This window comes from Suncus etruscus, chromosome 11 (genome assembly GCF_024139225.1).
Source record: "Suncus etruscus isolate mSunEtr1 chromosome 11, mSunEtr1.pri.cur, whole genome shotgun sequence".
Classification (NCBI taxonomy): Eukaryota; Metazoa; Chordata; class Mammalia; order Eulipotyphla; family Soricidae; genus Suncus; species Suncus etruscus.
This window is the reverse complement of record NC_064858.1, coordinates 106715435-106732878: the sequence shown is the minus strand read 5'-3', so window position 1 is coordinate 106732878 and position 17444 is coordinate 106715435. Positions and strand designations below refer to the sequence as shown.

At 44.2% G+C, this 17444-nt stretch overlaps 1 protein-coding gene across 1 annotated transcript in view; it reads right to left on the bottom strand.

Moving 5' to 3' along the window:
- ADIPOR2 (adiponectin receptor 2) overlaps nt 1–17444 on the bottom strand; it is a 62773-nt gene that overhangs the window by 29128 nt on the left and 16201 nt on the right. Inside the window, exon 2 of the mRNA XM_049783224.1 lies at nt 8481–8737. Within this exon, the coding sequence (XP_049639181.1) occupies nt 8481–8651 (171 nt within the window). The 5' untranslated portion in view covers nt 8652–8737. The remainder of the gene's footprint in view (nt 1–8480; nt 8738–17444) is intronic.

Here is a 17444-nt window from a genome sequence, read left to right as displayed (position 1 = left end):
TAGAAACTTAATGGCACAACGGTGACACAGTTGAGGAGGGATCCTTTTACTGAGATTAAGAGTCAGAGTTTTGGGGTTTCGATAGCTTACTTTATTAGTGCAATCAAATACAAGAATAGGCTTTTGAAGCTTGGGGGAGGAAAAGTAACCTAAATCAACCTAAATCAGTTGCCTAAATCAACCAGGATCAGTAAAACAATTGTAGCCTCAGTGGAGGGAGAAGCCTAGGAACTGAACCCAGGCTGGCCTCGTGCAGGGCAAAAGCCCTCTCTACTGAGCAACTGCTCCAGCCCCAGAAGCCTAACACTTATCTTGATGTCTTTGAGGACATCAAGGAGTTTTAAGGAATTTGCCCTCCTTAAAGTCATACGCCTTGACATCAAGTTTAACTCAGAAAGGAAGGGGAAGGACAGGGAAGGAGAGGGGAAGGAGAGAAGGAGGAGAAGGAGAAGGAGGAGAAAGGAAGGAGAGGGGAGGGCAGGAGAGGGAAAGGGAAAGGGAAAGGGAGGAGAATAGGGAAAGGGAAGGGAAGGGGAAAGGGAGGAGAATGGGAAGGGGAAGGTAAGGGAAATAAGGGAAAGGGGAGAGGAGGAAGGGAAGGGAAGGAAGGGAAGGAAGGGAAGGAAGGGAAGGGAAGGAAGGGAAGGGAGGGGGAGGGGAGGGGAGGGAGGGAGGGGAAGGAAGGGAGGGAAGGGAAGGGAAGGGAAGGGGAAGGAGAAGGGAGAAGAAAGAGGAAAGGAAAGGAGTGGGGAGGAAGGAGAGGGAGGAAGGAAGGAAGGAAGGAAGGAAGGAAGGAAGAAAGAAGGAAGGAAGAAGGAGGAAGGAAGGAAGGAAGGAAGGAAGGAAGGAAGGAAGGAAGGAAGGAAGGAAGGAAGGAAGGAAGGAAGGAAGGAAGGAAGGAAGGAAGGAATTCTGAGAGTTTAAAATACAACATAATAAAACCAATGAACACTTTAAGTGGGTGCAATCTCAACGGGGGGGAAGAGAGTGGGTCATACTTAATAGTGTTCAGAGATCAGCCCTGGTGGAGGTGAGGCTGGGGGGGGGGCGGGGCTGATATATGGTGCCAGGGTCTTTGTAACCAGGATCAGTCACAAGCAATGGCAAGTTCTTTAATGTCTCTGTACAATCTCTCCAGCCTTCCAATAAATTTATTTAACACCTCATCAATAAATATTTTAAAAGTAACTGAGCAAACTGACATTTGCATTTAATAAACAGGAAGATCCAAAATAAATAAAAATTCTCGGGTAGGGCATTTGCCTTGCATGTGGCTGACCTAGGACGGACCTTGGTTTGATCACTGGCATCCCAAGCCAGGAGTGATTTCTGAGCACATAGCCAGGAGTAACCCCTGAGCATCACTGGGTGTGGCCCAAAAACAAAAAAAAAAAAAAAGATTCTCCCTTAATTTCTTTAAGATATTTCAGAATGACTTTTCACATATTATATTCCTTCAAGTGTTAGGGTTGAGTATGTATTTTGTTTGTTTGGTGGTTGTTGTTGGTTTTTTTTTGGTTCTGCTGTTGTTATTGTTGGTTTGAGGGCCATGCATATCTAGGGAGACTCAGAGCTTACTCTTGGCTCTGCACTCAGAATTACTCCTGGTGGTACGCAGGTGACCATGTGGAAAGGTGCAATCAAACCTGGTCGGCTGCAAAGCAAACAGCCCCTCCTTAAGGTTTAATTTGCTAACTATTTTAAATGAAATAAGAGGTGTACTTAAGCCTTACTTCTTCCTTTGTTTTCTGTTTGGGGTCCACATCTGACTTCTCAGGAGCTACTCAGGCTCTATGCTTGGGAATTACTCCTGGGGTGCTCAGAAGGCCGCATATAGTGTGGTTCTGTGATGGAGCCTGGGCCTTCTGCCTGCACAGCATGTACTCACCCACTGCACTCTCTATCTCTCAGGCCAGACAGTATTTTTTAAACAGCAGTAAACATTTCAATCTCTTCAATAAATTGAAGCTTAACGAAAAACACATGCAAGGTCCAAAGATTCCTTTTTCCCCTCCTTTTCTTGTTATGACTTTGAGGGTTAGGTAGGGAAGCCACAACTGTTTGCAGAGTTCCTGGCTTATGTGCAGGTTACAATTTGATCGTGCAGATCATAACTTCGCTGCAAGGTGCAGTATATAATCTAGATATTGTTATGAAGACAGGGATCCGAGTAAGCAGGTGGGATGGTGTCTAGGACTGAACTCAACCTCCACAGATTCCACTCAGTAAATCTGGAATTAAATCCTTACATTTGGGGGCCGGAGAGATAGCATGGATAGATTGCATACAGAAGGACAGAGGTTCGAATCCCGGCATCCCATCTGGTACCCTGAGCCTGCCAGGAGCGAGTCCTGAGTTAGAGCCAGGAGTAACCCCTAAGCGCTACCAGGTGTGACTCAAAAACAAAAACAAACAAAAAAAAGAAAAAAGAAAAAAAAGAAACATGAATCCTTATGTTTGTAGCTACTCTTTAAAGAACAGTCAGTTCGGAGTGATCAGAAATAGCACAGGTACTTGGTGTGGTCCCCAGCACCACCAGGTAGCACCTGAGCATAGAGACATAAGCTCAGGGATCTTGGAAAAGAAGCCTGTGAATCTAGTCAAGTTCGATGGGCCAGAGATGTAGGATGATAACGAAGTGCTTTCCTTGCACACAGCCAACCTGGGATTGATCCCCATATATGGTTCCCAGAGCACAGAGCCAAAATTTTAAGTATTAAACAATGCCTGGTGTGCTCCCACTGCGAGCGAGAGAGAGAGCAAGAGAGAGAGAGAGAGAGAGAGAGAGAGAGAGAGAGGAGGGTAGAGATGGGTAAGAAATGAATCATTAGAAATGTAAAAGATAAACTGCATCATGATGCATTAGCTTTATTTACTTATAAAATAAACGAAGGCCACTAGAAGGTTAAAGGCGACCACCTACAGCTAAAAGATAATGAAGGGACACAACAATTCTAACTACAAGAAACACTCCACACTCCAAAATACCAATTATTCGATCTGACCTCTGCGTCCAACATAAAATATTCTGGTACAAAGTTTGAAACAGGGAAGCATGAGGCTGATTTGGTGCCAGTTCCCAGCATAAAGGTAGCTTTGTTCTGCACACAGAGCAATCAGAAGGCGACCAGCACATGCTCTCATTCAGTCATGGGACCTTGGACAATCACTCTAAGCTTTCTAAGTCTTTATCTACTTTCAAAAAGGGGCTATCTGTTCTAACTATTTCAGAGTGGTTTTGAGAAACAAATGAGATCATGTCTGGAAAAGTACCACATATAAAATCCAAAGCATTTCTAGATTTAGAAAAATACATTCTATCTAAATCCATACTTTTTTTTGTTTTGTTTTGTTGTTTGGTTTTTTTTTTTTTTTGGTAAATGTACTACTGGCTGTACTATCACTCCAGCCCTTTAATTTCATTCTCTTTTTTGTTTTGTTTTTTTTCTCGGGGGCGGCCACACCCGGAGGCGCTCAGGGGTTACTCCTGGCTCTCTGCTCAGAAATCGCTCCTGGCAGGCTCAGGGGACCATTTAGGATGCTGGGATTCAAATCATCGTTCTTCTGCATACAAGGAAAACGCCCTACCCCCATGCTATCTCTCTGGCCCCTAATTTCATTCTGAAGTCTGCTTATTTTATATAAACACTCTCTTCCTTTACTAGCTCGCATGATTATTCTACCAAAGCACCAAATCAGCAGCAAGGGACAGCAGTACCAATAGATCAAATGTAGAAGAGGCAACAAACAACTAGAGAGGAACAGCTTGAGGTGGGCCAAGCAAATTAACTTCTCTATGAAAACCACCTCCAAGCGGACAACATACTGTTTCCTTCATAAACTACTTTGACTTTTCTACTATTTTCTACTCTGAAATAAAACCACATACAGAGGACAAGTTTTCATTTTGCACCTACAAAAACAGCACGATTGCTTCATGGGTAGATTGAAGGTTATGAAATTTCAGAGTTTTCCTAATGCTTACAATTCAACACTCTATGGACCAGATATTCTCAGTCGTTGATCCTTCACAGAAAATCTGTATAGAAGGATAAACTTATATAAATTATAATTTGATGGAATTTTTGGAGATTAATACAGTAACAGCCCAGGTCTGAAAAACTTTACAACAAAACTTTCATCCCTAAACAGTATTAACAGTTCTAGTTAAGTTAGTATGCTTCTGGGGCTGGAGAGATAGCATGGAGATAAAGCATTTGCCTTTTATGCCGAAGGTCAGTGGTTCGAATCCCGGCATACAGGATGTGCCTGCCAGGGGCGATTTCTGAGCATAGAGCCAGGAGGAACCCCTGAGCACTGCCGGGTGTGATCCCCTCCCCCCCAAAAAAAAGTTAGTGTGCTTCTAAAACAATGTGCTGCTGAGTTCAATATGGAGTATCTGGCTAGAGAAACCTCTGTTGTTAAAATGCCCGTGGTCATGGGAAAGTTGGTCTCTACCCATAAAATGGTACAAGCAACTGAGAACTGGACTTCTGTAGGGGCAGGAGGACACAGACGGAGACAGTGGGACAATGGTGGAGGGCATGGTGCTGAAATATTTTAAAATGTTTTATAAATGAAACCCTTCCATTTACAGTTTCGGTACTTAAAATTAAATTTTTAAGTGTCAGTACAATCTCCCTAGTTCTGATATCCAAAAATGTCTCCTGACACTGACAACGTTACCTGGGATCAAAACAGCCCCAAATCATGAACAACTATGAAATGAAATCTAAAAACAAACCATCTTCACATATATGCTCACATATAAATGTACATAAAAGGTCTACTATAAACAGTGTCATTCTTTTTCCTTTTTACAATGTTATTATTGTTCAGAGAAACTTATACACTGACAAGGAGTCTTTCAGTTGTCTATCCAATATGCTGTGGCATAAGTAGAAAATTCCCTGCAGCTTCAAACTCAGCACTTAAGTTACATGTATGATAAAAACTTATGTAAGATCCTCAGATAACACGTGGCAGATTAAAGTTCTTATTCACTGGAATGTGGTCCACTGTCTCCGGACTTTGCTTTTATTTATGGAACATTACAAGAACATGGAGCAATCGACAGGTATCTTCAAGGCAAACATGTTGATTTGGCAACCTATATAAGGACATGTCCAGGCAAAGAGTGATGGGAATGTGCTTGTTTTGGCAGCACATGTATAAAATAAAAAGAAAATGGAAGGAATAACATGTCCCAGGAGCAGGAGGGCTAGTACAAAGTCAGAGCTGCAGTTGACTCTGTCTTTGCCTTTGTCTTTGTTTCTGTCTCTTTTTTCTCTTTCTCTCCCCTTAAAACCCACCTTTTAGGGCCCGGAGAGCTAGCACAGCGGCGTTTGCCTTGCAAGCAGTCGATCCAGGACCTAAGGTGGCTGGTTCGAATCCCGGTGTCCCATACGGTCCCCCGTGGCTGCCAGGAGCTACTGCTGAGCAGATAGCCAGGAGTGTGCCCCCCCCCAAAAAAAAAACCACCTTTTAGTCTAACAACTATAATCTCTAAATTGAAGCCAAAAGCATCTTCAAGGATGACACACCACTGCAAGCAAGTGGAAGCAAAGATAAACAAATGGGACCCACGTTACACCAAGAAGCTCCAGTACCTCAAGAAAATGATGATTATGGGCAGGAGTGATAGCACGGTGAGTAAAGCATTTGCTTTTCATGCAGCTGACCTGGGCTCGACCCTGGCATCCCACATAGTCCCTGAACATGCGTGGAGTAATTTCTATGCACAGAGGCAGGTATAACTTTCTGAGTTATACCTGAGCACCACTGGGTATGGCCCAAAAACCAAACATAAGAAACAAGAAAAAAGAAAAGAACAGAAAATAGTGATTCAGATATAAACACTGGGGACCGAAGAGATAGTATGGAAGTAGGGCGTTTGCCTTGCGTGCAGAAGGACGGTGGTTTGAATCCCGCATCCCATATGATCCCCTGTGCCTGCCAGGGGCGATTTCTGAGTGTAGAGCCAGGAGTAACCTCTGAGCACCACCAGGTGTGACCCAAAAACCAAAAAAATAGAGAGAGAGAGAGAGAGAGAAAGAGAGAGAGACTGTCTATAGAATGGGAGAAACTATTCACCCATACTCATCTGATAAGTGTTAATATCTAAGATATATAAGGCACTGGTACAGTTTAACAAGGATAAAAATCTAATCCTGTTCAAAAATGGGAAAATATGACCAGAGGTTTCCTCAAAGAAGAAATACAGATGGTCAAAAGGTACAGAAAAAATTGCCCCTCATTAATCATCATCGAGATGCAAATCAACCTAACAGTAAGCTATCATCTCATACCACAGACTGGCACACATCACAAAGAACAAGAACAATAAGTGCTGGCACTGATGTGAGAGAAAGGGACTCACATTCACTGATATTGCGAATGTCACTGGTCCCAGCCTTTTTGGAAAACAATGTGAACATTCCTCAAAAAAAAAAACTAGAAATGGAGCTTCCATATAATTCAGCAATACCACTCCTAGGAATCTATCCTAGGGGTGAGAAAACACAGTGCAGAAAAGACCTCTGCACTTCTGTGTTCGTTGCAGCACTATTCACAATAGCCAGAATTTGGAAACAATCCAAGAACCCAAGACCAGATGAGTGGCTAAAGAAACTGGCCCATATTACACACCTGTTAGGAAAAATGAAGTCATAAAATCTGCTTATATGCGGATGGATATGGAGCATGTTATGCTGCAGGGAGAGAAAGAGGGACAGAATGATCCCACTCATTTAGGGCCACTATGAAAGTGATTGTTGGGGGCCGGGCGATGGCGCTAGAGGTAAGGTGCCTGCCTTGCCTGCGCTAGCCTTGGATGGACCGATGTTCGATCCCCCGAGTCCCATATGGTCCCCCAAGCCAGGAGCAACTTCTGAGCGCATAGCCAGGAGTAACCCCTGAGCGTTACCGGGTGCAGCCCAAAAGCAAAAAACAAAAATGATTGTTGGAAATGATCGCTTTGGACAAGAACTGGTGCTCAAAGGAGATAATGTGATCTGCATGATACCCCTTTGGTAACAATATTGCAAACTACAGTGCCCAAAAGGAAGAGGAAAGGAGAGGAGAGAAGGGGAGAGAGAGGAGAGAGAAAGGGGGGGAGTCTGCCACAAGCCAGTCAGGGAAGAAGGCAGAAGGGAGGGCAGGGGGAAAACTGGGGACATTGGTGGAGGGAACTGCACTGCTGAGGGGGCTGAAACTCAATCATGAACAACCTTGCAACGGTGTAGGTGCACCTTATGGTGCCTCAATTAGAATTTAAAAGAGGGGGACAATCAGGAGAGTATAAAACATACCCCTAAGAGACTACTGAGCCAGTGTAGAGGGCAGCCTTGTGTGTGGTCAACGGGTTCCATACTCTGCATCCCATATAGTCCTGCCCCACCCGTTGCCCCTCACACTTCCAGGAGTAACTCCTCATTATCACCATTGTGGCCCAAAATTAAAAAAAGAGAAGGAAGGAAGGAAGGAAGAAAGCAAAAGTTGTCTGGAGAGAAGAGTCAAGTGGGCAGAGTGCTGGCCTTGAAAACAGCCAACAGGGTTCAATCCCTGGCACCGCATACAGTCCCCCAAGTTCCACCGAAAACAAACCTAACCAAAAAAATGTATTTCACCTATCTATTCGTATACATGTCTGTCAAAAATGTAAAAGTTCATCGAGTAACAGTTAAAATGTGCTTCAGTCTATTTACATAATGTTGCGATTTCATTTTATTGCTCTTTTGGTTTTTTGACAGTACTGAGATCAGAATCTGGTCTTTCTTTTTTTCAAGTATGCACTAGAGATAAGCCCTAATCTTGAGAATAGCATGCAAGCAGAATTTCTCCAGAATATAGCTGATAATGCCAAAGCTAAAAGATTGTCAAATACAAAGGTTATATGGTGTAATTACAGAAACTCATTTCCTTTCTCATGCAAGATAAAGCAGATAATGCATGATTTTAAGTGCCAGCAGAAAAAAAACATGACTAGGAAAGCAATGAAACCTAACTAGTTTTTTTTTTTGGGGGGGGGGGGTTTGGGGGGAGGGGTTACTTTTTTGGCCCACACCCAGTGTTGCTCAGGGGTTACTCCTGGCTCTGTGCTCAGAAACTGCTCCTGGCTTGGGGGAAAATATGGGATGGGGGGGGGGGGGTCCAACCGCGGTCCGTCCTGGGTCAGTGTGTGCAAGGTAAACGCCCTACAGCTTGCACCACCACTTCGGCCCCAAAACTAGCTAATAGGAGATTTCAGATTATATATATATTTTATATTTAGCTAATTTAATAAGAGACTTCAGATTATATATTTTTATATATTTGTATGTATATATATTTAATAAGAGACCAGATTAACACAAAATTTGTTGAAATTTGCTCCAGATTTATTCCACAATCCCATGCTCTGTCCAGCAATGTTGTTTTTAAACATCCTCCCTCTGGCACATAAATCATTGGTTCATTTACCACCCTTCCACTTCACTTACTGTTTTATGGTGGGAAGACAGAACAGATGGCTCTAAAACGGGCTCCAAATCTCCCTGGTGGTTGTCATTATCGCCTCTCCTCGTACCATCGAGTTGGTGACCTTTTCTGAGCCTTATATCTGGCTCTTGGGTCCTGTTGCACCCCAATCGGTCTTCCGCTGTCTCGTTCATGGGACGGATATCCGAGCCTTTCTTACAAAGCGGTCTTTCTGTCCCTTCTTGCTGGGAAGATGAACTTCTAGAATAGTAACTTGAGCCTATGAAGAAGGGTATGGAAAACAGATTTTGAATAAGTGAATTAAATAAAGACTGAGTAGAGATATATAATTATGTACTCAAATTACAGAATTAAAAATCATAAAAAGGGCCGGAGAGATAGCACAGCAGTGTTTGCCTTGCAAGCAGCTGATCCAGGACCAAAGGAGGTTGGTTCGAATCCTGGTGTCCCATATGGTCCCCCGTGCCTGCCAGGAGCTATTTCTGAGCAGACAGCCAGGAGTAACCCCTGAGCACTGCCGGGTGTGACCCAAAAAAAAAAAAATCATAAAAAATGCACAAAACGTTGTTGATTAAAACGTTGTAAAAGCTAATCGTAGAAGTATAAAGCAGGAGATAAGCCAGAATGTCTATGTCCTCCTTATTTTATGAAACAATAATCATGGGGCTAGAGAGATAGCACAGTGGAAGGGCGTTTGCCTTGCACGCAGACAAACTAGAATGGACAGCGCTTCGAATCCCAGCATCCCACATGGTCCACCGTGCCTGCCAGGAGCAATTTTTGAGCACAGTCAGGAGTAACCAACCCCTGAGCGCCACTGGGTATGACCCAAAAACAAAAACAAAACAGAAAAAGAAACGATAATCATGTCATAAAAGTGTATACTACCTCATCATCATGGAAAATATGTTCATGTAAATAATACTGAATTCATAATATCTAATGTAAAATTATACATTGAAAAAATTACTGGAAAACATGCGAAACTTATATCAATATATAGTATACAAAAAAAACATAGTTTGGGGTCAAGAATCAGAAGATATATACATTGTTCTATCATCATTATATTTTAAACTATATACCATAGAACACTTTTCTATGTGTTTGGAAAAACATGCCTAACTACTAAAAAAAATCCTGTGAATTATATGAATCGTTGAAGCGTGTCATAATTAAGACTTTCTCAATTCCAACTCAATCAAAACTTACTATTAAGAAAACTTCAGGGGCCGGGCGGTGGCGCTCGAGGTAAGGTGCCTGCCTTACCTGCGCTAGCCTAGGAGACGGACCGCGGTTCGATCCCCCGGCGTCCCATATGGTCCCCCAAGCCAGGAGCGACTTCTGAGCGCATAGCCAGGAGTAACCCCTGAGCGTCACCGGGTGTGGCCCAAAAACCAAAAAAAAAAAAAAAAAAGAAAACTTCAACTGGGGCCGGAGTGGTGAGGCGCTTACTTGCCTTGCACAGAGCCAAACCAGGCTTGATCTCCAGCATCCCACATCGTCCCCAGAACCCGCCAGGAGTGAATCCTGAGCGCAGATACAGAGATAACGGGTGAGCACTGCAGAGTGTGGTCCAAAACCCCCATAAGCCCCATAACCCAAAATGAATTGTTCGACCAAGAGCATGGTTTTCCTTCTTCAAAAGTAGATCAAAATTCGCCACGCTTTCTATGAAAGTAATAGGACTTACTTTTGTGCTATGTATTATTGATATTTTACATTCAAATTCTTTAATGTCTGATATTTCAGATTGGGTTTTTTTTTTCATTATTGATCATAAAGATAAATGAGAATGAAAGTGTTCCTGAAGTTCCGAATTTCTGGTGAAGAAAAACTTCATTTAAAAATTAATATTCAGGGGCCTGGAGAGATAGCACAGCGGCGTTTGCCTTGCAAGCAGCCGATCCAGGACCAAAGGTGGTTGGTTCGAATCCCAGTGTCCCATATGGTCCCCCGTGCTGCCAGGAGCTATTTCTGAGCAGACAGCCAGGAGTAACTCCTGAGCACCGCTGGGTATGGCCCCAAAACCAAAAAAAATAAAAAAATAAAAAAATTAATATTCAGGGAGCTGAAACAACAGCATAGCGAGTAGGGTGTTTGTCTTGCACACACTCAACACAAGTTCGATCCCTGACACCCCATCTGGTCCCCCCAAGCCTGCTGGGGGTAATTTGTGAATGCAGAGCCAGGAGTAACCTCTGAGTGCTGCCAGGTATGGCCCCAAAACAAACAAAAATAATAATTGTCCAAAAATGTCATTTTGAATTACTCTGAATTGTAAAAAGAAACTTTTCATGCTTTTTTGCATTGACTTGAAATGATTTTCAAATGTTTACCTATAAGGTAATTGTAAACTTAAATCATTAAATATTGATTGGTGAAAATGTATCTAATTCCTTCTCTAAGAAGTAAGTGGAATAAACTTGGAAAGTATTGATCCTGAACGTGCCAATCTGACTGAAAGGAGAAAAATAGATTTCTGAAGGGGATTTAAAAAAAAAGTAAAGTATTTTGAGCATGGGCCCAGAGTGACAGAAAAATGGACAGGATGCTTGCCTTGCACTCAGCTGTCCCAGGTTCCATCCCCAGCACCTCAAATGATCCCCCAGTACTACGAGAAGCAATCCTGAATTGCAGAATCAAGAGTAGCTCTGAGCACTGCTGAGTGTCTTCCTCCCCACCCATACCCACAAAGAACTTTGAGCCAAGGCTAGTCATGTGGCAAGGGACGTGCCTTACCTTTGTATTATCACTAAGAGCAGACAGATATAAGAAAGAAAATATTTTATAAATCACAAGCCCGATGAAAAAAACTACTATCTAAATTATGTAAGAACACTGGAACCTAAATAGTAAATAAAAATTAACATCCCTTTGTGCTTAGAGATTAGATAGTAGAGGATAGGCACTTGCCTTGCTGACACACAACTCTGGTCCGAACCCCAGCATCACTTATAGTTCCCCAAGTATGGTGGTACACAAGTGATTCCTGAGCACAGAGCCAGGAGTAACCCCTAAGTATAGCTGGGTGTGGCAAAAGATAATAATAAAAACAAGGACTCAATTTTCTTATCACCCCTCCCCGAAGTAACATTTCAACTACGAAACAACTGACATAAGCAGTTATTTCAAATATACAGATGGAAAACAATGACATCAGGAAGATAATGCACATCATTAAGTCATCGGGAAATGCAGTTAAAACCACAAGGAGATATCGCTAGAATAGCTACGTATAAAAAAGATAGCCGCTGACCTCTGTATGACTGTATGAGAATTTCCAATCAGCAGTCAATTTATCAGAGAAAGGTTTTAAAGTTGTCATTACAAATACATTAAAGAAATCCATAGAGGCTAGCTTGCTTTTTTGAAGACATATCTCTCTCTCCTCTGCTTTTTCTTCCAATCCACAGTCTCTCCTGAACATCTCTACAACTGTTTTATATCTTGGGGTGGGGGGGTGTTTGGGCCACACTTGGTGGTGCTCAGGGGTTTCTCCTGGCTCTGCACAGAAAGTGCTCTTGGCACGCTCAGGGGACCATGAATTGAACCCAGGTCTGTCCCGGGTCAGCCACATGCAAGGCAAACTACAGCTGTACTATAGCTCTGGCCCCTACCGTTTTATATCCTTTTTTTTTTTTTTTTTTTTTTTTTTTGATTTTTGGGTCACACCCGGCAGCGCTCAGGGGTTACTCCTGGCTCTATGCTCAGAAATCGCCCCTGGCAGGCTCAGGGGACCATATGGATGCTTGAGAGACAGAAACACCTGCTGAGGGTGATTTCTGAGCGTAGAGCCAGGAGAAACCCTTGAGCGCTGGCTGGGTGTGACCCAAAAACCAAAAAAAAAGAAAAATTAAAATAAGCTATCTAAAAAGAGTGAGCATGGACAAGATCAAAGCCAAGAATCCAGGATACCAATCACTCCACACTAGTCAGGCCTGAAAACTAATGGGAAAACTTTTAACGCCTACTTCTATGGTGTCACCTTCCCCTCAAATTATATGCCTAAAACAAAGTTATTGAGGGGTCAGAGCAAAAGTAGAGTGGGCAGGGTGTTTGCCTTGCATTCGGGTGACCAGATTCGACCCCTACCACCCTATATGGGGTCTTGAGCCTTCCAAGAGTTCACATCCTGAACATGCCAGGTGTGGCCCCGAAGGGGGCTGGGGAGGAGATATTACTGTGCTGCTCAGGAGCACGAAGATTGTGCATGTGACAACAGGACGGCAATTTGTCTCTTGCCATCTGGCGGTGGCTTCATTAGCAATGCAGTCTTGCTGGATAGAATTAAACTAATCACTGACAAATTCTGGCAGCAAGTCTTTACTGCTGCTGCTTTTGGCCTACGACTGAGTTCGTTTGTAATGTTATGTTACTGCTCTTATGTTTCTTTTTCTGGTTTTTTGGGGTTTTTTTTTTTTTTTTTTTTTGGTTTTTGGGTCACACCCGGCAGCGCTCAGGGGTTCCTCCTGGCTCCATGCTCAGAAATTGCTCCTGGCAGGCACGGGGACCATATGGGACGCCGGGATTCGACCCGATGACCTCCTGCATGAAAGGCAAATGCCTTCCCTCCATGCTATCTCTCCGGCCCCAGCTCTTATGTTTTATAATGTTATTTTATTATGATTATATAAAAATCTCATTGCTATTTGAGTGGCAAGTCAACATGCTGTTTCCTTTTTCTTTACCTTTGCCTACTAGAACATAGGCATTCTATCAATATGGAAATAGATGATTCAGCTAATGGATCTAAAACTGCGTATCAGAAAAAAAGCTCAGAGAGATGCTAGTACAGCGTCTATCATGTGAAAAGTCCACTTTAATCACAATTAAGTAGCGATCAATGTACTACTTCTTCTTTCGTTGTTTTCTTTGATGGTGCTGAGTCTCTAGGACCTCACACATGCAAGAAAGACGGACTCTTCAGTCACATTCTCAGCCTTAAGATGGAGAACTCATTTTCTTCCATTTCCTAATGCTCTTTCCATCCCTGCTGCCTTGCACACGGCCGACCCAGGTTCTACCCCAGCATCCCATGTGGTCCCTTGAACCCACTAAGAGCCATGAGTAAGTTCTAAGCACCAGGTCCAGGAACCAGAATTGCCCAAAACAAATATAAATTACTGATTAGAAACTGAATTCAAAATCATAAAATGGATTTGTAAGTATTGAAATAAGATTTCATGATAAATTCTCTTTTAAGGATTTCCTATCTTGCATACCGCTGAAATCTAAAATGCAACAAATATGGGGTCAGAGAAGAGCACAGCAGGCTTCCCGTTTGCCTTGCACGTGGCTGTCCCAGGTTCGATCCGCAGCACCCCACATGGTCCCCTGTGCCTGACAGGAGTTAATTTCTGAGTGCAAAGCCAGGAGTAAGCCCTGAGTGCCACTGAGTGTGGCCAAAAACCAAACAACAGGGCCGAAGCGATGGTGCAGCAGTAGGGCGGTAGGGTGTTTGCCTTGCAAGTTTTGTCTTGCATGTGGCTGACCCAGGAGGAACCCCCAGGGACCTCGGTTCAATCCCACCAGCATCCCATAGGGTTACCCCAAGCCAGGAGCGACTTCTGAGCACAGAGCCAGGAGTAAGCCCTGCTCGTCACTAGGTGTGGCCCAAAAAAAAAAAAAAAAAAAAAAAGAAAGAAAAAACAACAACAATGAAACAGCAACCTAATACTTCAGTAGGAAGTCTACTTTTTTTTAAGTTTTGGGGCACCAGATTCTATTTTTAATACAAGTTAATATTTTTGGTGGGGAGGCCAGACAGAACAGCACTCAGGTGTTACTACTGGCTCTGCATCCAGAAATCACTCCCACTCCCAGCAGGCTCAGGGGACGGACTAAATGGGATGCAGGAGATCAAACCTGGGTCGACCATGTACAAGGCAAATACCCTCCCCACCATGCTATCGCTCTGACCCCAAGTTCAATTTTTTAAAGTGAAGGACTGTTTTTATTCCAAGAAATTTACATGGGGTGGGGTAGTACTGGATGGGAAGAAAACAGAGAGAAGAGGAGGGAGTGGAGGAAAGGGAAGACAAAGAGAGAGGGACACATTGTTCAAACTATTCCACCCTGTAAAAATAGTCCCGTTCCACTGCTAACAGTTTAAACTTGCATTCGCTGTTTTACTTCGCATTGAAGTCTGAAAAGAGATGATGAAGACACAGCACAGAGATACCTCCATCTAGTGTGCTTTGTACCACTCCCATTTCCATCAAGGGAGTGAATAAACATGATAGCAGAAGTCTCATCCACCCGTGGACCAACTCAAACTCATACTTCAGTGCGGAAATGACAGACGCAGTAGATGAAGTTCAAAACGCAACCTTCAAGTCACTTGGAAATTGGCCTTTCACTTTCGAGGAAGCCAACAAAATCATGGGGCATATTTTGCACTCCAGCATAATATTAACTACAGAACTAGCAAGAGATGCCACTAAAAGCACTGTAGTCCATTAACAGTGTCGCAACTCATATATAGCAGCATTGCACCACTAGTCCTTAAAAACTGAGGACTAGGGGGCCGGAGAGATAGCACAGCAGTAGGGCGTTTGCCTTGCAAGCAGCTGATCCAGGAGAGATGGTGGTTCAAATCCCAGCCATAGGGTACCCCCCCCCCAGCCTGCCAGGAGCGATTTCTGAGCACAGAGCCAGGAGGAACCCTTGAGCTACGCCTGAGTGTGACAAAAAAAAAAAAAAAAACGAAGGACTAGGGGTCGGAGCAGTGGTGCAAGCAGTAGGGCATTTGCCTTGCATGCACTAACCTAGGACAGACCGCAGTTAAATTCCCCGGCATCCCATATGGTCCCCCTAGCCAGGAGCAATTTCTGAGACATAGCTAGGATTGACCCCCAAGCATCACCGAGTGTGGCCCAAAAACCCTGAGGACTAAATAAATGTGGGGCTGGAGTGACAGTAGAATGGGTAGAGTATTCGCCTTGCACATGGCCAACCAGGGATCGACCCCCAGCATCTCACATGGTTTCCGAGCCTGAGGTGTGGTCCAAAAACCAAACAAACCAAAAACACCTGAAGGAGAGAGAGAGAGAGAGAGAGAGAGAGAGAGAGAGAGAGAGAGAGAGAGAGAGAGAGAGAGACAGAGAGACAGAGACAGAGACAGAGACAGAGAGACAGAGAGAGACCTCAAAGGCTCATTAAAGGGGCCAGAGAAACTACAGCAAATAAGGCACTGGCCTTGCACAATGCTGACCCAGGCATCCCATATAGTTCCTGGAGCATCATAGGGTGTGATCCAAACATGAAAACAAAAACAAGAAATCAAAGATTCAGGCCACCAGAGAGATAGCACAGTGATAGGGTGTTTGCCCTGCACGCAGCCTATCCAGGATGAAATATGGTTCGAATCCCGGCATCCCTTATTGTCTCCCGAGCCTGCCAGGAGTATCCCCTGAGCTCTGAAAGGTGTGACCCAAACCCCGCCCCAAATCAAAGGCTCATTACAGGTGGCTAATTTGCAAGACTAATTATTCTCCTTCATAAGTGGTTGTGAACACTGAACAGATTAGCAGGGCTGGGAGTACAGCAGATAAGACACTTGCTTTGTACATGGACAACCAAGGTTTGGTCCCTGGTAACCTAAATGATCCTGAGCCCCAACAGGAGTGACATTGGAACATCACCAGGGTGTCTTTCAATTCCTTCCTGTCTTTTTCCCTCCCCTTCATCACTGCTGTTGGTGACGGTGTGGATTCAGCAATCACTGGGGCTGCACACACAACTGGCCGTGGTGGTGAAAACGTCTAGCTGCGGTGCTCCCCGGAAGTCACATGTCGCGTTGTGGTGCTCGGACACTTAGTTACAGTGCTCACTGATGTGTGCACTACTGCAGTTGTGGCGCTTTCAAACAGATGCACTCAGTAGGGTTCCCGTTCTCGGTAGAGCCGCACTTGCGGCTGTAGTGTCCATCAGATGCGGCTGTGATGCGCACCAGCATGCTTCCCCAGCATGGCATTCACACATACTTTTGGTTGTGATGCCCAAGGAACAGTGGGGCACATATGGGACATATGACACAGACATTTCGTACCCACACACACCTAACTATTGCACCACTAGAAATGAGCTGCGATACCAGCCAGATCACAGACACAGACGGCCAGTCGTCTCTGCACTAGTCCTCAAGCCCCAGACTACATACTACTGTATTCTTTCTAGCAAATGAAGGGCTAGGGAGATAACTCAGACAACTGGAACGCATGTTTCATAGGCAAGAGGCCTAGTTTCAATCCCTAGCGTCACCACGGCACCCCGTGAAAGTGCTCAGTGACATCCGAGTACTGGGGAGCCACACCAGGCAGTGTTTAGGGTTTATTCCTGGCTCTATACTCAGGGTTTGCACCTGGGATGCCTAGGGATCAAACCCAAGTCAGCACCTTATTAGCTGTACTATCACTCTGGCCCCCATTGTGATGCCATTAACAAGATGTTTTTAAAGTCCCAACTCAGTCTGTCTGGTCATACAATGCAAAGCACCACCTCAATCATTCCTCATCACATTACTTCTCAACTAACAAAACTGACGGTCTCCCACACCAATTTTCTCTAGTATTTTCATTTCTGGCCCTTTGTCATTAGACTAAAAGCTCCTATGATCCCCAACGTCCCATAGGGTCCCCCAAGCAACAACAGGAGAAATTCCTGAATGCACTGTGATGAGTGACCCTTGAGCAACATCAGGTGTGGCCTAACCTCTCCCACCCCACACACACCCAAAACCCAGCAGCAATAAAATGCCTAATTAAAATTGGAATGCCACCTGACTGCTTGCTCCGGCATCAGGGATGGCGCCACTGCCACTGTCCCAAGCAAGGCTTGCCTAAAAGGAAGAGCCACTCCCCAGTAGGTGGGTCCCAACAGCCTCCACACCCAACCTGAGACAGATGCAGGCAACAAATTACATACGGCTCACAGTTATTTTTCCTGTTATCCTGTGAGCTTGG